This window comes from Taeniopygia guttata, chromosome 12 (assembly GCF_048771995.1).
Source record: "Taeniopygia guttata chromosome 12, bTaeGut7.mat, whole genome shotgun sequence".
Lineage (NCBI taxonomy): Eukaryota > Metazoa > Chordata > Aves > Passeriformes > Estrildidae > Taeniopygia > Taeniopygia guttata.
The window spans coordinates 4,305,273-4,326,989 of NC_133037.1; the positions used below are offsets into that span (position 1 = coordinate 4,305,273).

At 39.5% G+C, this 21,717-nt stretch overlaps 1 protein-coding gene across 2 annotated transcripts in view; it reads left to right on the forward strand.

The window, feature by feature from the left end:
* The first annotated feature begins 3,034 nt into the window (after positions 1–3,034).
* Positions 3,035–21,717, forward strand: part of MDFIC2 (MyoD family inhibitor domain containing 2) — a 47,703-nt gene continuing 29,020 nt past the window's right edge. Inside the window, exons 1-2 of one of the 2 annotated variants that reach the window (XM_030283069.4) lie at positions 3,035–3,354; positions 4,014–4,101. In XM_030283069.4, the coding sequence (XP_030138929.4) occupies positions 4,014–4,101 (88 nt within the window). In that variant the 5' untranslated portion in view covers positions 3,035–3,354. Of the gene's footprint in view, positions 3,355–4,013; positions 4,102–21,717 lie in introns of those variants that run through there. The other variant, XM_041718751.2, reaches the window with a different exon arrangement.

Consider the following 21,717-nt stretch of genomic DNA (forward strand, 5'->3'; position numbering starts at 1 on the left):
TGATCAAGAAGAGATTCCTTAACTTTGACAGGGCACATCACATTATACTCACTTTATTATTGGAAATGATCACCCCAGGGTGCAAACGGAGCAAAGACATAGTTTCATCATACCTTTTTTTTATAATAAACCACATTTACTGCAGTGTGGGGTATTCCAAAGCTACAGAGCGCCACTTGCCAGTGGACAAGTGGCTATATTTTACCTGGATTGTGCAAGAAAGAAGTAACTGCTTAATTTAATGCTGAGCTGTGTAAAATTCACACTGGAAACTTCAACTTTTAGGCACACAGTTCATATCCTCCAGTAAAAAGTAATTTTAGGTAGTGAAATTAAATATTTTAAATGCCATACTAATAGATGTAACCAAAAACTCTCTTTACTCTGGCTACACATCCTCCCTTGTACTCAGGACAGGATCCAGTACTGGACACTTGACCTTAATATTAAGGAAATTTTAACAGTTTTGATGCTTGCTAGAACAACAATGAAAATTTTCCTCTGCTTTGATGGTTATTACAACCAGCTAAAGTTTCCTATTCTCCAACTCTGCAAAGACTTGACTGCAGACCCAGTTGAGCAGACCAGAAAAATATATTCTTGAATCTCAACAAGCACTTGATACAGTACATTTATCTGGGAACTGATTGATACCACATCTATTTTGGCATTATGATTTTTATTTTTAATCCTCCATTTAAATACCCTATTTCACAACCAGGAAGGAAAATGAACATGGGACGGCCCATAGATATTTAGTAGCTATAAAATAAAACCTATAAAAATGAAAGTGAAATGAATTATCAAACCATAAACTAAAGTTCAGTGTTTAAAATGGGCCAGGGCTTTAAAAATTCAATTACAGCTTTAACAGAAACAAGTTTACTCAATATTTTAATAACCTTCTCTCATAATGTTTTTTTCTTCCTTTGCAAAGCCTGGCATTACTGAGGATGTATGGCAAGGTTGCCTTTCCTCTAACTACTTTAAGATTGATTAGGAAACAGAAATATTGATGCATTTATCCAAAATAACTTAATTAAATGAAGCAAAAAATAGCACACAGGAACATGTCTCAGTAGAAAACTGGAGCTGATCAAGATCATGAAAGGTTACATTTAATATTCCTGGACTGAAAACATAAGGACCATTAATTGAATATCAGTAATGGAAAATACAAAGAGTAAGAAAGTTATTTAATGTTTTCTGAACTCACTGGTGGGTTATTAATGCTCAGTAACTTCTGCAGGTTTGCAAGCTGCCAACACTTGGGGGTCCTGCAGGGCATCTCAGGACAGCAGGTGGAGAGAACATCTCAGAGCACTAATCTGCATTACCTTGTTAATGCTCAAATACAAAGGTATAAAACCTGCTGGAAAGTCGGGTCTGTGTTTGCTCGGCATTGACAAATGGGTATTTGTCAAGGTTTGGGGGACACATTCAGCAATGGGCTCTCTTCAAGCACCGCTGGCTGCTCACATTCCTGGAGGCTCAGTCCAGGCTCAATCCTGGCTCCTGCTGGCTTCAAAGAGAGTTTAAGTGACAAAATCCCTGAAGGACAAGACTTCAGGGGCTGTTATCTCAAGGCACAGCAGTTTTCAGGTCTGTGGTTTTAGAAGGGCTTTCTCCTCATCTGTTTTACTGTCTTTGGGAAAGGCATTGGGATTTTGTCAAAACCCCTAGAAAAACAGTGAGGATGTGCCAGATGAACTAGAGAACTTTCACTCTAGTTTGGTTTGGAAACCACCCATATCTTCATTTTAAACAGTGGCTTCTGAAATGCAGAGTAGCACCAGATCCAAGCTACAATCAGAGAGGTTCAGACTGCTCTGAGATGATTTTATTAGGGCCCACCAGGAGCTCCACAGCCTGGCAAATCCAGCTGAAGAACCAGCACCACTGGTAAATTTAAAACATTCCAGATGTAATAGCATGGAAAAATCAGTGTTTCTGGGAGAACAAGGAACTGCAACTGAAAATACATGATTCTCAAAGCTGCATCCGAGGTGAATGAACAAAGATCTTAAAATACTACCCCTAGAGTTTCCCCCCACTGTGGTTGCAATCCTTTCTGAAGTACCCTGCTTAAAATAGGTTTTCAAATCATGCAAGACTAATCATTGCAATTTGGAGAGGTAAGTAGGCACTTAGCATGCAGTTCACAATTAGCTAAAGATGGTAGAAGAATCTCAGTCAGGTTGGCACAGGAGATTTTAAAAAAAAGCAAGAAAACATTTTTTTCTAGCAAGAATGACATGTGATGGGAGAATAGAGGAAGATAATTGTCATAACAAAGGGAATATGTTATTATTTATTGGCCACACTTAAGCACTGGAATCCTGGATTATAGTATCTGGTGACAAATGTTGCTTGAAATTTTGTAAATATCACTTAAAAAGTATGATAAATGAGTAATTCTGCACATACTCCACAACAAAACCTTTCAATAATTCAGTTCTGGGAAGCAGAGTGACATTTTTTTGTCCTATATGAAAAGACAAAATGCCTGAGAACCCTAAAATCTTGTTCTCTTCAGGCTTCACCTTACTCCTACTACCAGTAGAGCAATATTGCTGGTAACTGTAGCAAGAGAATTTTTAAAACCAACTAACAAACTGAACTTTGTATGCCTTCAAGGTGTGCCATAGCCCACCCAGGTGGTCCCTTGCCCCCTCGTGCTGCTGCCAAGCCCACTCAGCCTTGTGCTGTCCCCAGCAGGGACCACTCAGCCCCGTGGCACTGGAGGGAAGGGCTGAACTGGGGAGGGTCACAACACTCAGCTCCCCACGGGCTGAGACCATTCCTTTGCCAAAGTGACAGCTGTAAATAGATATTTAGTGTCTAATTTCTAGATCCTTCAGTATCTTAACTTATATTTAGCCAAAACCATGACACATTTATCTGATTTGTTGCTATTAATTTCCTGGTTCCCTTTCTATTTTCTTCCTCCTCTCACAGATTCACTGGGTTATGAACTGCAGTAATAACATTACCAAACCAATTTTTTTTTACTTGAAAAGCTTCTGATTTTTTTTTTTTTTTTTTTTTTTTTAATCACTCCACTAGTGCTGGGATACTCATTACCCTCCTCCTTGCCTCCCCAGCTCTAGAAGTGCATGCAAACAACAAAGAGGGGGGGAGGAAAAACCCCAAAGCCTCAGCAGTAAGTTGGCTGATGCTGGCAGCAAGACAAATCTGGCACCACACAGCAGGCAGGCAGGGAGTGCACTGCTCATCCTTTCGGTTTGCCGTGTGTGGGAATGCTGGACACCAACACCCAGCGAGGGATCCGGCCAACAGCTCCTCTCCTCGGCGCCTGAACCCTGCTGCTCTGCGCCCGGGTGGGAGATACAGGTAAAAACAGAAATGCTCGAGATGACTGCTTCTATTGCCACTGAATGCAGTCAGGAGAAGCCCAGGCTGCATCATCTTATTCCTAGCACAAACCACAGCGCAGGGGCTGTGTAATGCCCTCAGGTACCGGCACTTTTTCAGCATCCTTGGTGTTATAGTAAAAAAATCTTTACTGCCGCTTGCACCAATTTATTTTTTGGTGGGGGGGTACACTTTGTTCAAGTTGCCTTTATAAATATTTATTACTATTTGTATAATTATAGCTCTCTGACAGCAGGCTTTACAGCAACTTTGAGCCACAATAAACAGGCAGCCTGGATGCCTCCTCCTCAGCCTGACCGTACCTATTCTAGGTGTTATATGTTTATCTATTACCACCATGCTTTGAGCTTATAATTTATTTCATAATGTAATTTATAGTTACATTACAAAAGCATCCCTCTGCAAACAGCAACCATGTAATATTGATAAAGCATTTAGGTACAGAACATAAATTCAACGGCTCAGATATTATGTAGTATCAATAATCTGCAGGGAGAAAAAGTGTCTGTGTAAGTATGCACAATTTATTATGGCAGGAACCTAAACAGAGAACATCTTTCTCTGTCAAACTTTCTTTAAGAGAACTTGACATCCCCAAATTCTTTTCTCTCCCACAGATGTCAGAGGACAAGACAGACAAGGTAAAAATCAAAGCAGCTGAAAGTTTTGAACATGAAAAGCAGAATATTTCTTGGCTGAAAAAAGGTAAGTTACTTTGAGTTATTAGTTACTGGTTTGTGTTCAGGCATTTCTGTTTTTCTTTTAAAAAAAAGCAGAAAATAGCCTATAGGCTTGAATGTGGCCTGAAATTTCTACCATAAAAATTCCATAGCTTGACTTCTGTGCAATTTGAAAATACAATTTCTTTTGGTACAGAAAGGCCTAAATTATCAAATTTTAGAGTAACCTGAAAGTGCATTTTTCTAATGTCCTTGCATTCCTGGGAAAGTTGTATTTGACCTGACCTATAAGTATGGATGATCATCTTATTCTGATGAAAAGCTTTTAGTAACTAAAACTGTTACTGAATTGGATTAATACTATTAATAATTATTAATAATTATTTTCTCAAACATGAGTAAAAATCAAGCCGGAATCTTCAGATTTGGCAGTGTCTTATCTTAGAATAAAGAAGCATCAGTTGTCAGCGCTTTGGATGGACAGAAACATAGACCTTCAAATGTAGGCAAGTCATAAAAGATAAGTATGGGGGCAGTTCAGGTTTAAAAGGTTGAAAAAGAAATGGCATTAAGTAGATAATTTGCAACAAACACCAGTATTTCAAATACTATGTTCTATTTTTTTTAAGCTATTTAAAAAAAATTGGAAAGATTTTATTATTGTTTGTACCCATAAAGAAGGAATCTTCTTAGGATATATTTCTTGCTGAAAAAATTTGATTTGCCAAGTTAGAACATAGCTTATTACATCTTTATGCAAATTTGTTGGTCATAGCAGAATCCCATTATTGCATTTATTACAGACAAGTAGGATTTGAATTAAATAAAATTTCCAAGAGTAAGCTTTCAAGATGCACAAGATAGAAATTAAATGTCCATGGCTGGGTGCAAATTATGCTTTTTAATGAGAACAGTTGCATTCTAATCCTAAAAAAATTTATTTTGGGAAGACTCAACAAGTGACTTCATATTTTGAAAATGCCAACTATGGGAGTATTGGGCAAAAGGCACATTTATAGCCACTGCTATGTCATCTGTAAGATGTGCATCACTATTTTAAGCTCATGTCTTTAGACCTTTTAGTTGCAAATGAGTTTGCAGCAAAGCAGGCTTGAATTAATGTCCCCTCCTTGGAGCCTTCCATGTTTCTGCAGCATTTGCACAGAATGAAAAGCTGCCACTGGAGCAGAGCCCACTGACCAGCAGGGTTCACTGACCAACCCCCAGTCCTTGACTGGACACCCAAAGTCCTCTGCTTGTAAGGGGTCAGTTAACTTCAACAACAACACAGCAAGCAGAAACTTTCTAGTTTGAGTGTCCCGGAGAAGGATAAAGCTGAGTGAGCAAACAGCAAACATGTAACTGAATTGAGTATTTATTCTACCACTAGAGAGTAAAACGCAAGAGATCTGCGACTCTGCAAAGGGATATAAAAGTCCAAAGGATTTTACCATGTCTCTGAACAGGGTAAGACTGATGGCAGGGCCCTCAGAGTCCCACATTGTAATTTATCCTCTGGTCCAGACCTCCTCCAGGAGCCAGGTACATCCCTCACAGCTGCACGCTACCCGAGCTCATTTCACCGAGCTAGGCTACCTCACAAGGTTTTCTTCCTCCAGTTCCTCATGCAGAGTTTCAGGATCATTAGCAATGTTTTGATTGTTCTGTGCTTGAAGGAGCTGTAATCTCTCAGAAAGAGCCAAATGTTGACTATTGGCACTTCTCCTTTCCAAAGTGCCACCGAGCAGAATTGGGCCTTGAAGACCTTCTACAGCAGCTGAGTCAATAACTGAATGTGTCTCATGAGGAAAGCAAATTTTCCTTGAAATAAGAATATGGAAATTATTTAATCTTAAATTGAAGTTTGTTTTTAAAAATTTTTGTTGTTGTTTCTTTGCTTTAAGCACTTCTGTGGTATGCACTGGGATTTTAGAATATGGTGAAACAAATTGTCTGGAGCAGAAGCTTAACTTCTATGTTTAAATGTTTTAAAAATACCTCATGTATAGATTTCAGGCATTCCAATAAACAAAGAATTGTGGAGAACAGACTTGTACTGTTTCCATCAGGCACAGTAAGAAGACTATATGTTCTTTTAGCATCCAGTGTTAAAGAAAAAGTTATTTTTATTCATGGTTTTGTATTGATTATTTGTTCCTTCTAAAAGAAACAATCATGAACCACATAGTATCAGAAATAAACAACTAGGCTGTGGTTTTAGTGTCTTTCCTAGACTTCAGTTTTTCCTAATGCTTTGCAAAGTAAAAGCTCATGGACTGGTTGTACAGTGGGTCAACAGCAAAATAAGGTATCTATAAATTTTTGTTGTCCTTCAGCACTGGAAACTGTTTAATCAGGGCAGGGGGATTTTGATCTGGCTGCCAGTTATTTATCTTCTACTTTTTCTTGGAAGAAGATAATTTACTACTGTAGTGAACCCTCTAAGAGCAGAAATCAAAGCCTCATTCTGAGAGAGAACTTTCTCAAAGCAAAACAGAAACCAAACCTGCCTTGTCAAAAGTATTACAGAAAAAGAGTAGGCTGGGCATCTAGAACTGTATCTTATCAGCAGGAAAAGTATAAACAGTTCAGCTCATGGCTCTGCCTCTAAATAAGTCATTTTTATTCACTGATGTGCCCTCACACCCTTGCCACGGGTGCACCAGGAAACTAATGGCAGTTCAAGATGACAGAGGGACAAAAATGTTGCACAAGTCAGCACAGTCTGGGACAGACACACGTACATAATCATGGCCTTGGCCTGTAATTTTTTTAAAGGACAATGACAAATTTATCCTTTTCTTTTTTTCCTTGTACTACAAGCCTTTTTATGGTCAGGGGTCCTCTACAGCACCTGCAGAATGTAGAACCATAGTGAAATAGTAATCAAAATATAAGCAGGAAGAAGAGTGTTAAATGTGTTTTCTAGATAAGCTTAGACTTTAAAAAGTTCCAAAACATCTCTATCTGTTGAGGCACTTAGCACTGAAGTCTAGATGTGGATAACATGAAAGACTCCCTGAGCTGAAAGTGAGAGCAAGGATGGTGAAATGCTTACAGTCCTATTCCAAGATGTTTCAGGGTAAGGACTGTATACACCAGAAATGCTTTCTGATAGTATGGAATATTCTTCAGGACTATTTATTTCTAACGATCACACAAACCCTGCATCTGGAGGGTATGCATCAGACCATCACACGCAAATCAACCAGAATTCAATGTATGAATGAGCTTGGAGAAAAGACAGCTCCGCTTGTCTGACCTGAACACTGATGTGAACCGACCCAAGGAAAACCTGGGATACAGCAGCAAAACCAGCCAATGACTCCTATTTTGTGGAGGAGGGGAGACAGTTATTGGTGCTTTCTTCCTCCCATGGGAAGAAAAGGGGAGTTGCTGGAGATGGGAGTTGGTTTTGGATGGAGATTCAGATCTCCATGTCAGTGCCTACAAAACATCAGGGCAGAGTGAAACATGGGCTCATTAGCAAAGAAGTACTTCAAAAGATGTCTGCCATGGAAAACTGGAGCAGGAATCCTCAGTGCATGTGCTATTCACACTTATGCACATTTTCCCCTGACATACACAAAATAACATAAATGACAGTGTCATTATATGACATGCATAAATAAAGAACAGACAATATAACTTGAAGATAATATTTGAGAAATGTCCTCTGCAAGGCCTTACAACCCCACCTGCTTCATGCACTCACAAGATTCCATGGAGAGTGAGTGACAGGAAAAGTGGGAGGTGTTTTAAAATTGAAAAAATAAAACAAAATAAAAAGGAGATATTTAAATTAGATGTTAGGAAAAAATTCTTCCCCATGAGGGTGGTGAGGCCCTAGCACAGGGTGCCTAGAGAAGCTGTGGCTGCCCCTTCCCTGGAAGTGTCCAAGGCCAGGTTGGATGGAGCTTGGAGCAATCTGGGATAGTGAAATGTGTCCCTGCCCACAGCAGGGGATGAAACTGAATGACCTTAGAGACCCCTTCCATTCCAAACCATTCTAGGGTTCTGTGATTCGATGAGCAACAAGCAGATCATCACACCTCGAACAAGAACCACCTCTGGCCCCTAACCCAACATGGTCATTAGAGGGTCCTGTAAAATCTGGAAGCTACACAAGACACGCCTTTAGAAAGGCAGTACCCAAGGATGAGCAGCACTCCCAGGAACTCACTGGGATGGTCCCACCTTGCCTGACACAGCCACATGGGCCAGTGGCACCTTCCACCATGGCAGATTTAGTGCCAGATTAGCAGCCATCTGGTGGGAAAGGAGGGAGGTCAAAGCAGAGCTAAATTCACACCAGCCCCAGCATGTGGCTTTTGGAGTTCCTCACAAACAAATCTCTTGGTATCACTCGGTGATTACAGCCATATGGAAACGTGGGAGCAGGCAGGAGCTTATCTGACGGACATAAAGCTATAAAAGGTGACACTGATTTTGCACAGGGACCACATTGGTCTGTTCACTATTTCTGCACCCATTGCAAAAGCAAGGGGAAAAAAAATAATCTTTGAGGGCCTCACACTGCCCTCCCATGGTTTCATCCCAAACTGGCCACGGCAGCCCAGGAACGCAGATCCAAGGCACACAGAAATGAAATTTCATTTCAGGATATTTTCACACAAAGCCCTCCTGTTTTATGCTGCCCAGCTGTGTACACAAATGTCCTCCATATATAACTTCCAGTGAAAAGTTAATGAAATGGCTTCCTTGCTCTCTTGCCAAAAATATAACTGAAAGTCTAATCTCAAGACTTTCTCCAAAATAGCCCCTTTTTGCACTAAAATTCTCATAAATCAGAAACATTTTTGTCTAAAATAAGCCTGTTTTCATTGTCTTGCAAATAGTAAAAAGTCTAGCCCCAATTTCTTTAATCCACTGTGCCAGCCAGCAGATTTTTGCTGTAGGGTGAAATTCAGCCCAGTACTGAGGGTCAGTGCAAGGTCAGCACTTAAACCATAAAATAGGGCTTAAGTGGTAAATAGAGCCTCTGTTCAGGATTATATTTCACCCCTTAAAAGGACTACATTTCATATGAAAAGAGAGATTTACTTATATCATAGACCTGGCTGTAGTGGCATTATTCAAATAATACCTTATTCCAGTATTAGTCCCATTGGGTGAGACTGGGCCACATTTCTTCATGGTACATCCCAACACGGGAGCAGACTCTTCCTGACTTCACCAAAACTTCCCACAGCCTGGCCCTGGGATAAGAGGAAAACCTTTCTATACGGCAGCACTCAAAAGTGCCTTTTTCCAAGAATACTTCTCCCCCATTTACCCAGGGGCTTGAAGAGATTTTTACAAGCATTAATAAAGTTGGAAGAACACAATGCCACGAGACTGGTATTGCAGAAGGAGAATTGTCCTGGAAATACTCAGGGAATTTCCCAGTTTTTGCAACCTTCCACTTTTATCCCTGGTTTGGGAGGACTGGAGTAAAAAGTACAAAGCTTTTACTTTTGCTGAGACTATTCTCAGCAGAGTGTTTTGATCGGACTTGCATCCCTTCATTTATAGAGTTAAATGACATTTTTAGAATATCTTCCTAAAATTTCACAAGTCAGTGAATGCAATTTTACATACAACATTGGACACTTTTTCCTGAATTTTGCTGACTTGGGTCCAGAAGCTTTTTTCACTCCTTTCAGCCTGAATTAAGTCATTGCATTGAAAGCTTTATAGAAGAATGATAGCAAAGAAAGACTTCTCAGTTTCACGTAACAGAAAATGCCAAATGCTTCTCAGATGAATGTTCTAATCCAAGCAGACGGGTTCCAGATAAGAACACCACACACACAAAAAAAAAGGAGCACATTTAAAAACTGATGACAAGGATCCCAGGGGGCTCAAATTCCTGGAAGATGCCTTGTCAGCTTCAGGACTATGACCAAACGAATTAATGAAGACAACCCTTCCTTTAAGTTGTAAAATAGCAGATTTAAAGACTCTTCCAATGGAGAGGGAGTATATGAAATCTTCAATGGTCCCAGCTCACCACTCCTAATTACAGTGTTATAAACTGAGGGGTCCTTGACCTTTGGGCTGGAAGATCCCTGAAGATGTAAGACTTTGGATGTACAGTAAAGACAAGGGTACTTCTCTGGGTGATAGTGTTAAAGTTTTAAAGGTTTAAAGTCATTCTCCTATGTGTGGATATCCTGGATATCTATTATAAGAATATATGTGAATGTTTATTTAGGTTTGATTGCTTGAAGTAAATTTGTTCTATAAAGGAAAAGTTTATTTCATTCAGCTGCCAGTGCTGGGGAAGACCTGAATGCATTGTTCCATTCACTACTGGAAGTTTTCCAGACCAACTCTATTCTTTGCTGTACTTGGGCAAAATATTCAGAATTTTGCTCATCATTGTGTCAGTAGAACAAAACATGAAACAACACTATAGATACTCTTCAGCTGTTGATTATCTCAGAACATAAACACTAAAGTAGAACCCACATGTCCAAGGGCCTCCATAGCCCTTCCTACTTAAGATGGCAAACTGGTGCATGGAAAATCTTAGTCTAAGGGTCAGTGTTAAAGAGATGAATAATTCTATTAAAGAAACAGATCTGCACTGGCTTGTAAAAAATCTGATTTGTCCCAATATGCTTAAGGATAGCACATCTCAGGGCATCACTGCAACAGGAGGAACAAAGCCATGGCTCATTTTACCACCTCAGTTCATAGAGGGAAGGGTCAAATGCCAAACTGGTCGGCTAGATCTGAGGCAGTGTAAGCCCATCAGAACAAAAACTATGCAGGCCTGATTTACTTTGAGTTAGAAGGCAGAATAATCATGGATTATTTACAGTCAGTTTTCAGGAAATGTTTTATAGGCCTGGGAGATTACACACTTGTATATGGAGTCAAACTGACAGACACAGTCATACAGAGGTGTAGCAAAATCCTTATTATTGGAGAAGTTCAATGAAATATTCAGATTAAATACAATTAGGTTATGAAAAAAAATAGACCTCCCCTCATATGACTGAAGATTTCCAATCATTCTCTAAGATACAACTGCTTCTAAGTACTCAAGACAAAGTTCTGTGTGTATGGGCTAAATACTGGGCAGCATGGTGATGGTGGTCTGTTGCTTTTGAAAGATATTACAGGAAAAAAGATCAGAAGTGAAATTAGTTTAAACATTTCTTGTTAGCTGAGATTCAACAAAATTATTTTCCATCTATTTTTTAAATGAGTATTTAGAACTAAGTCCAAATGGAAAGAGATATTAAAAGTGACTGCTCTAAATGACCAATAATAAAATCCTGGACACAAATCCCTTCTCAGAACAGCTTGGTGATTAAATCTGGGACTTCAGATCTGGGCTCAGGGCACATGAACATAGGAGAGTACTCAGATTCACTCCTTCCAGAAGAAGACCCTCATCCCCAGATGTCAGACACTCTGTGCAATGTCATGGTTTGAAGATTCCCAAGTGTCTCTGTCAGGACTGGTCACTTAAAGCTCATTGCCCCATAGAGAGAGAGGGAAAGACACCCGAGTGAAGGGATGGGCTCTAACTCCTGTCAGGGACAGCATTCAACTATCAATAAAAAGTGGAAAATCTTTGAGATTCAACACCCCATCCAACTTTAATTCCTCGTTTCCTCACCTATCCCCTCACCTTTTGAGTCCCAGTCACCCAACCCTCTGTGTGCACTGTACAGAAAGCTGAACCTGGGACTCAGCTGCCTGCTGGACAGAAGGGCACGTGCAAAAATGTGGTGCTGAAGCCCTCCGTGTCAGCTGAGTTCCTTAATAACTCCTACTGCTCCTGAGATTCACCTCTTTGAAGAGAATTACACAAGGCCTCTTAACCCCCTAAGTGATATTTCAGTGTTGCAGAGATCTTTGTTATCCCCCTAAACTAAATTAATTTTTATTTTGTAGGAGTCAAACAGTCTCTTAGGTCTCTTGATTATATAGTCTCATTCTAATTTCAGTCTTTAATCTGAATAAACACATTAGAAAAATGCAGACACAATTAACTTAATCATAAATTCAGATGGATTGTTTATTATCTGTCTACTTAATGTGCTTATGATTGCAGCAGTTAAACATGATAATGTTGTCTTCTCTCACATATAAACGAATACACACAGCACAGAAATATGCCCAGGAAGAAAAACTTCTCCCTGAATACATCAATGGGCTCCAGCTATATAGAGAAGTAGATGCACCACTCAGTGCTGTGCTCTACAGAAAAACAAATATTGCCATGATATTGTTGAGACACGGGAGAACTTATTGCTGACAGATTATGTTCTTTTTGCTGAAATATGTCTACAAACAGCTTCAAATGAAAGGAGATACTACTGCAGCAGGAATGCAACTAGGAACGCTCTTTGCTTATGTCACTGCACCTCCAATTCAAAGGAAGTGTAGATTTTGGGCAAATAAGACCACTTGAGTTTTTCAGAGTAAGATACGGGTCAAATCAGTATCTTCCAACTGAAGAAAACTCAGACATCAGATTTAGAGCACTTTCTGCTTTGTGATATTTGTAAATATAATTGTCTTAAATAGAAGTTAAACCCTTTTAGCACCAAAAATTGTGTTTAGTTACATGCCCATGGCAACTAAAACTCGTGCCAAAATGCTTTCATGTATCCACAAATGCTTGGATGCCAGAATTTAAATTGGAATATGATTCTTCCTGTTCCTACAGCATATTGAATATGAATAATTATTTCAAGCATGCATCCAAGTTAAGTTGTTGATTATTACTCAGACTTCTCTGTCACTAGACTAGTTTTTAATAATCACACAGTATACCATGATGAAGTTTTATTTGCCTTCAGAATATTCAAATTTTAACTAAATTTAAAACCCACTACACTTTTCCCCCTCAAACAAGAACCATTGAAAAATACCTACTATGAAAGTTCATGAACAAAGAGGAAGAAGAGTGAAAATAAAATAATGAAAACTCGAAAGTTAGTTCAAGTCTCTTCAGTTTCACTTTCTCAACAATTTCCCTCATCTATAAATACTAAAAAAACAGATTTCCTTATTAAAAGAAACTGAAGTTGTAGGCTAATTTTGAAGCTCTGAAGTCCATGCTTATATTCCAGGAGTGAGTAAAACAATACAAGAGATGATGAGATTAGGGGAAGAAAGCCAAGAGAATCATAGGAAAAAGCAGTTATGGCACCTGGTAGTCATTCTAGCTAGATGACGTGGTGACCAAATTTATTGTCAGCAGGTATTTTAAGTGCTTACTATTTAAAAAAATACTATTGCTATTATAAAACAAGGCATATAAAATTTAGCATAAAGTATTTGAACTATATCCAATTCAGCTTCCAGCTATGCCATTTTTTTTTCTTTTCCTAGTTTATTTATGATTTAAATAAATAAGTAGCCTATGAGCTTTAGGAAGATATTCACTTCATGCTCTTGGTCTCCAGCTTTACAATCAGCCCTGTTCCATCAGAAATGGTAACCACTGAGCAAAGAAATTCCAAACAGCAGTGAAAGCTTCCCCAACTCTGGCTTGGAGGGAATCACCAATACTTGTAGAAGGACAGTACAGTTCCCATGCCTTGAAATTTTTTCATGAAAAATAAATAAAATATAAAAACTCAGCAGTGGTTTTTACAGTATGACACAGCAGTATTACTTGCATTAGGCCAATTTACCACTTATGATAGCAGTAATAGCACTAAAAGCCAATAAAAGTGGTCTGTTCGTTCAGAGATTGGCTTTTATGGCTTATTCTAAATATTATCAAGTGAATCAAAAGCTGTCATTATAGTGTCTAAAAAGGCTTCGTACCTTGTAAGCAAACAGTGTGACTTTGACAAATAATCATTAATATGCCTGTGTGAGACCAGGGCTAAAAGAGAAAGAAAAAGAAAAACCCAATATTTCACTTTACATAAATCATTAAGATCATTACAGTTAAATTTCACACAGAATAAAACAGATTTATATGTACAATGCCATAATTTTCCCAAGTTGGAGTTTTTTATCTCTGTACATTTTCATAAAACAGGAACTTGTCAGAACAGCAAGCAATGGATGGTTGGACTACAAATATGCATCTTCATCAGCTCTGGAAAAACAAATGGTGCACATGTCTAGGCAGTGTCTTTTGGGCCACATCTAACCTAATCTTCCCTTGACTCTCATCCTGCCTGACAAAAGTTTCTTCTTCATATTCTCCTGCTGCTGAACCTTACAGGGTTGGTCTCTCAAGGTCACACCTCTGGCAGCAAGACATCCCTGCTGGCTGGCTCTGTAATGCCCTCATTTCTAATTGGATCCCCTTGGGCAGGCATTGGGGCTACCTAGGGACAGGGAGGAGGATGGACAAGATGGAAACACGGCAGGACCTTCAGGACACCACGAGGGATGGGACATCTCATGTGGGGAGGGTGAGCACAGCACCACATAAGAGTGTAGGTATTGGAAAAGCTGGGCATGGATTGTACAAGAGATCGATTATGTAGTCCAGACTTTTCTCAATTAATGAAAAATTGTTAACACATAAACTAATTAAATGAATAACTAGTGTTAATCAAATAACAGTAGAATCTTAGCTGTGCACACACCACGTGCCCCTCGTGCTCACAGAATGATTTTTCAGTGCAATGCCAGCAAGAGCATTTGAGAGCCCCAGTTACCCTGAGCACCTTATGAAGAGCCTGCCCTTAGTTCTGCAGGGCACAGCACTTCCTCAGCCCCCAAATCACCCTCAGTGACCTCTTAGCCACCCTGTCGGACACCCAGGCTCCAGGCATGAGACCATGAGCCTGGGACAAACTAAGATCCCTGGGCCAGGCATGGCCACCTGTCAAGTGGCCTTGACTGCAAGGCTTGGGCAGCTGGCTCAAGCATTCCTGCTCCCACAGGTAGTGCTGTGCCTCCAGGAGGTTTTTTTGCCCACTTTATTTACAGTTCTGGGGGTCCCCAGGGATGGGCAGCTGGCATTGGCAGTGTTATGTGATCCACTGCCCAGCTGCAATGAGCACATGGACAAGCAGGAACATGTGGTGCTGCTCTGCCAGGGGAATTATCCCCCCAGCACGGCCCTTCAACAGCCACGTGTGTTTTGCAGGCAATTTATGAGAGCAGAAAACCAACAGACCTCCCATTCCAAGCTTCTAATTTCTTTGGCTATTTTTCATTTTTTCCCCATGAAGAACTTTCCAGAAACACCACATTAAGAGTGAGTTAGAAAGATCCCAGGTAAAAACTGGTGCTCCATGTTTTGCCTAAGGTATCCTAAACCATGGTAGGAAACCTGTTAGGATTTACTACCTGCTTGCATTTAACCAAGAGGAGGTGTATTATATCTTTAAAACTACACCAAGTAGAGCTGCTTCCCTAAAAAACCTACCCACTGCATTATGGGTTTGATTTTTTCAACCTAAAATGTAAAAAAAGCAGGTAAGAGCTGTTGATCTACATAGAGCCACAGAATATTTTGGGATGGAAGTGACCTTAAAAAGACCATATTGTTCCCACCCCCCTGCCATGGGCTCAACCTTAGAGGGATAAAAGGATGTTGGTCCATCTGAACCTCATCTTTCAGGCAGAGTGCAGCAACTACCAAGGTCCCTTCCAGACCCAAAACAAATTAAACAAATTAAACATTTGCTTTCCTATACCTATACCTATATTTGCTTAGGTGTTTTAACACAGGGTCAGCTGTGAAGACTTAGAGAACAGGAGCTGCTCACTGAAATTAATAATGTCAGTGTTCCTCTCCCAGTATTTTGCAGTGCTTATTTCAGTCCCCAGCATTCCTATAAAATGGGAGAAAAAGATTTTGCCGCTCAAAGATTTGAGCAGTTTGGTCTGTTTGGTTTTCAGGCCGTGGTTCTGTAGTGCATGGATTCATCACACACAGTTTTCCTGTATTATTTTTCCCAAGGCTTCAATCCCCCCATACTTTAGCCCCACCTTCATTCCTGTCACACTCAAGTTCTCTATTACTGCTGAGGAAAATCAGAGCACAGGACACTGCAACCTATGCACATGCTGACAAAATGAAAACATCAGATACGATTCTTTAGGCTGGGATTTCAAGAGCAGAGTCACCAGAATTACTCATATGCCTGAAGTTAGGCTTGTGCTTAGGCTTGTTGCTGAATCTGCTTCTGATAGAAGAGGAAGAATGCCTTGGTTTTGATTAGAGGCCACATTTTGGCTGCAGTGTTGCACTGTTTCTAATTGTTGGTGTAGTCAAGAAATTCTATCCTTCCACTTGAGACCACCTGGAGAAATACATTCCCCACCCCAACCCCCTGAACTTCTCCCAGGAGCCCAAAACTTGGCATTAATATAATACATATTTTCCATTCTCCCCTCACTAATGAGATGCATTGATATTTTTACCTGCTTGTGCAGTGTTTTGTTAATGGGGAATGTTTCAAACACTGCGTGGTAATGGGAGATGGGATTATGTATTTATTAATCCCAAAGGCGCTGTGTAGACCAAACCAATAAGTTACAAGCAAACTGGCAGCACAGGGTTTGAGAAACTCTTCCAAGCCTTGTTGGGCTGCACTTTTGGCTGTGCTTTGAAACTCTGTGCTGAGCTGGGGCTGCTTGGGTCAACTGTGATGCAAACAGGCTGCACTGACCCCTCTGCTCTGGGTCAGTCGTGTCACAGCCAGGGGGACCTGGTGGCCAAGGAGATGCACTTTGAGCAGCTGACCAAATTATGGTTTGTTGCATAAACCTTGTTATATGCAGAGAAATCGGGAAAAAGAAGTTAGTTGTGGTGTGTCTCCATTGAGAGAATAAAGCTCTTTCCATCCTTGGAGATTGTGTTTATATGCAATGATGCCTAAATCTGTCTGTATGGGAGTTTACCCCAGATGCTGCAGTCAAATACACCCTCCACCTTCTCTCCTGCCCCAGTAGGTCAGCCTGGAGTTCTCAGTTATGTTGCTTTATAGAATTAAAGACGTTTTTTTCCACAACTGAAAGACTGTCACTTGAAGATGAAGCCTGATTCACCTCCCAAAGGAAAATTAGAGGATCTTTGATGGATTTGCCCTCTGTAACGTTCAAGTTTGTGTGCAGCAAGAAAAGGAAATAAAAACTAATGGAAAGAGACATTTCTTCTATGATCAAAACTGAATTCTTCCAAGAATGCATTCCCAGACTTTACTCAGAAGAAATAGTTGTGAGGTCAAATGATTCACAATGTCCAGCTTTGCTCAGGCACCTTGTTTTCCCTTATGAGGTAAAAAAACCTGACAAATTTTTACTTTTCACTTGAGGTTCTCAAATCCTTTTCAGCACTTAAACACTAAAGCAGCCTATTTGCTCCATGAAGGTGATTAATAGGAGTGGAGGTGAAGCAATTACTTAGAAATGTGATTGCTTTAGGTATATGTAATACTTAGATATTCTAAATATCCAGCTTTATGGGTAGCTGAGACCCTTGACTGCAGTTTCCAGTGCCCAGCACCTCTTAATGAACTCTGCATATAGCCAAGAAATAAACAGAAATCATTTTAGCACCCAAAATTAATAGCTGTAGATGAGGTAAAATATCACAAAGGACTGACATTGACTTTAATGACAGAAATGAGCCCTTAATAAAAATGCCAGTACTGAATTGTTAGAATCTGGTTTCCCCTGACTCTCGGTCTCATTTTCTGTTGTTTTATCACTCTTAAAAAAAAAATAAAATAAAAAAAAATTAAAAAAAAAAAAAGTGGCAACATCTGCTTTTCTGGCCTGTGATAACCTTGTTTGTGCAGTATCAGCCTGTTCAAAATACTGCATTTTATTTTATCAGCTCTGAACTGAAGCCATAGAATTGGTTTTAAAACTAAACTTTCACTCCAGAAAATAAACATTTTTGAGGCAGACATTTTTGAGGAAGCTCACAGCTTCATACATAAATTTTAAGAGGTCTGGCTCCGGGACTGCTCACTCTGACTGCCTTCTCCCATCAGTGTTCCACCGGAATGCAGGTTTTGTTAAAAATTGGATCTGAGTCCTGAAGTACCTCCAAATTCTGGATTCCCTTGGACTGCCAGGGAAGAGGCAGCAGTCACCATTAGCCAGGTACAACACTGAAGTTGTTGGCATGGCTCTTGCCTTGGAATGCATGTAAATTTACATTACAGTTATTTAAGCAGCTGATTTTAAACTGCTTTCTTCATCTATATTGCCCATAATGTATATTATAAAATCCTTATTTTCACTATGGTGAAGACTGCCTAAACTCCAGCTGGATAAAGACTCTATTTGCTTTGTCTAAACAGTGCAAGCTCTCCCATATTCAATGACTACTGGAATTATTGTGTGATCTTTTCAGCTTCTAATGCATATTAATTTGTAATATACAAAACCCTTCAATAAATAATTGTGCAGACTGAATAAAAAAGCAATTTAAACTTTTCCCCCACCCTAACTGGAGACACTTTTTACAAATAGTTCTTTTAAGTAGTCTTAATAGTATCTCTTTAATATTGCCATTAAAATTCACCAGAGTTCAAGAGCAGAGCAAATTTACATCTGTTAAAATAATGGAATTGACACTGATATTACATCATTGCTATTTTAAATAATCATTCTTCATAATTCTAACCTACTTGCTTTAAGTTGCAAATAAAGGGCTTGTTCCTACTTTCACCAAAGTGGATGGCAAAACTCCCTTTGGCTTTCAGGGAGCAGCACCTAGATTTAGCGACAGGGCTCTCTGCTGATGTGTTGGGGTTTGACTGCCTTCACTAATGCAGCAAAGAATAAATCCCTCTGAGAGACAAATTACTGACAGGGGTTCTGTGAGCTCCAGACAGAGAGGATAATTGTACTGGGTTAGCCTGTTCCCAAAAATCACAGAGCGCCATAGACTACTCTGAGTTCCAAGGTAGTTACAGGGTTTTTTTGCTTATTTTCACAAGAAAGCAATGTTTTATATAAGTGTTTTTTGCCATTTTAGTGCAATTTTGTGGTTTTCCTTCCTTAAAGTTTTGGGAGAGGTTGTTTGAAAAGGAGCATGATGACAACCCTCACAAATTCACTTTCTCTTGGGAGAATATTAGAACCTTCACTGAAATTACATAAGTGTTCTATGAACAATTCAAACTGAACCTAAAGGAATTAAAAATATACACCATACACAGCTGGAAAGCCACCTAGAAGGTGAAATCAACGTAGCTCTTTTCCTGATGACAGCAGAAAATGAAGCAAGGATTTTTAAGCAATAGAGAGGATAAAGGCTATAGCCGACACTATTTAAAACTGGAGAAAAAATAGATTTTTCATTATCCATTTAGCAGTCAAATGAACACAGTTTTGTACCTGACTTTTCCTGAGCTGCTTTTGTGTTCTTCAGAAAAAAATAAATCAGTGTCTACATTGCAGCTTATCATCTGTAAAATCCCCATAGTTCAGTTGTCTATGTAGACCTCAAGTTTTCAGGGACAGAAAGGTTTCACCTGTATCTGCACTGAGCATTTAGTGTGACAAATTTCTGGCCATGGCAGAAATCACCATCACTCCAGCAACTTTGTGCTAATGCACCACTGAAATATGCTGAACATTTACAGGACAATAACCACCAGCTGAGTCTTAACCATAATTTTGTACTGCAGTAACGGGGCTGTTACATGTTATCTGGGAACCAGAGAACTTTATTAGCACTGTCATAAAATCTAAAGAAGAATCAACCCCTTGTCCTAGCACCACTGACACTGCCTATTATAAATAAGATATCCATCAAACATACTTAGATCCTAACTGAAATGGCAATTTTCTTGGGTGTCTTTAAGAGTAATTTGATTTTAAAGAAAACCACATGAGAGAATAAAATGTGACCCTTTACTGTGAAGAAAAGCATAAGTAAGCATCACCACCAAGACCAGGAGGAAACAAATTATTCCAGAAATATCAAGTTTTGAAGAATCTGCCGTGCTGACTTCTTTACTCCACTCGGAATTACTTATCCATGATATAACTTTCCACTTTCACAGTGGGACACCTGCCCTTGTGCTCATTTGGGGAAAAGAATGAAACACAGCTTGAATGTTAGGGAAATATTTTCCAAGCAAGGATGATTAGGCAATGCTCTGCCCTAGGAAGTGTTTCAGGCACTGTCACTTAAAGATGTTTAAGGAGAAATAAGAGGGAAAACACCTAAGTGTTTAGCCCACAGAGATTTTCATGTCATGAAGACTGGGTCTAGCAGAACTGAGCTCCTTTGCATCTGCATAACCTATAATTATCTTTGGCATCATTCCTCAGCTTTAAAATAGTCCATCATTCCTCCATGCCACTAGCCCTAACACAAGATGATGTCTGTGCAACCCATCCTTCAGGACAGTCCTGAATCACACTGCAAACCAGGGAAGGGCAAGCTAAATATGTTACAAATATGGCTTTTCAAAGAAACTTAACTTATTTTGTGGCTTTCCAACCATATTAATAGGAGGAAACATATACCTGACATGGAAGACCAGCTGTTGCCACAATTCTTCACCACGGGAAGAAGGAAAATTCAAATATGCCCATCCCTATCTAATTAAGCCTATATAATAGAGACTATTTTTATATTATAAATGTACATTCTAGATTCTTCATTCCAGCACTATTCTCTTCCAACACTAAAACCTGCTTATCTGAAGAACTCACGTAGCTGCAAAGATTTTCATTGGAAGAAATATGTTCTCATGTCATCTATTTTTGGCTTTCCATGCTGTGACAACAGAGGCTGGCCTGGTGTTTCTATATCTGAATATTTCTCAGGTAGCAGAAGAGCCGCCGCAGATTGCCTGGCACCTGCTCGAGGATGAGGTGAACAGAAAGCAAAGCAAAAGTATTTTTATTTCATCAAGAACATTTTGGCCAAGCCTTATTTGTAGAAGGTAAAAACTGAGGAAAGTGTAAACCGATGGGGAATGTAATCTTTTAATATTTTGGGAGCATGAAACAGTGAAATCAGAGTTCAGAACTAGAGCAGGTTTAAGACACAGTGGAGCAAAAGTGGCAGGTGTTGGGGAGAAATATCTTTTTCAGGATAAGTGTTTAAGACCTGGTAGCCATATTTTGGTAGTTCTAATCTTGTTTAAACAAAATAATTTCTGAGAAGGCAATATAAAAAAATGGGAAACACAAATGCCAATACAAACCTATTGCAAGTATGAAACACCAGTAACAAGCCTATGGCTGCTGAGTTAGGGAAAAAAACTCCAATGTACTTAGATACATTGTCTTTTGCTAATATACTTTTTGAAGATCTGAATTTTTTTAATAGAGCAGCTATTAAGAGAAACTAATTATGATTTTATTTTTAAGGGCCTGGATTTTCTCTTGCATGTATCATCCTAACTCAGGAGAAAGGCCATTCAAGCAAATGAGATGAGGTTGGTGTGAACGAGTTTAAATGATCACACAAAGGCCTCAAGATATTTATGGATGGAATGAGTCATTCCTGTTCTGGTTGGATGATTGCATCAGTGGAGAATTAGTCTATCATCATGCAGGGCCTGAGCCTCTGTTCTTTTACATCACCCATACATCAGGAAACACTCTGTGAAGTTAGTCAGTATTTCAGTAGCCTAAAACCAGCAAGTTGATAGGACTGAGCCCACAGCCCTAGTTCCACACAGCAGCTGTGCACTGACTCTAAAGGAGCTGCCCATCT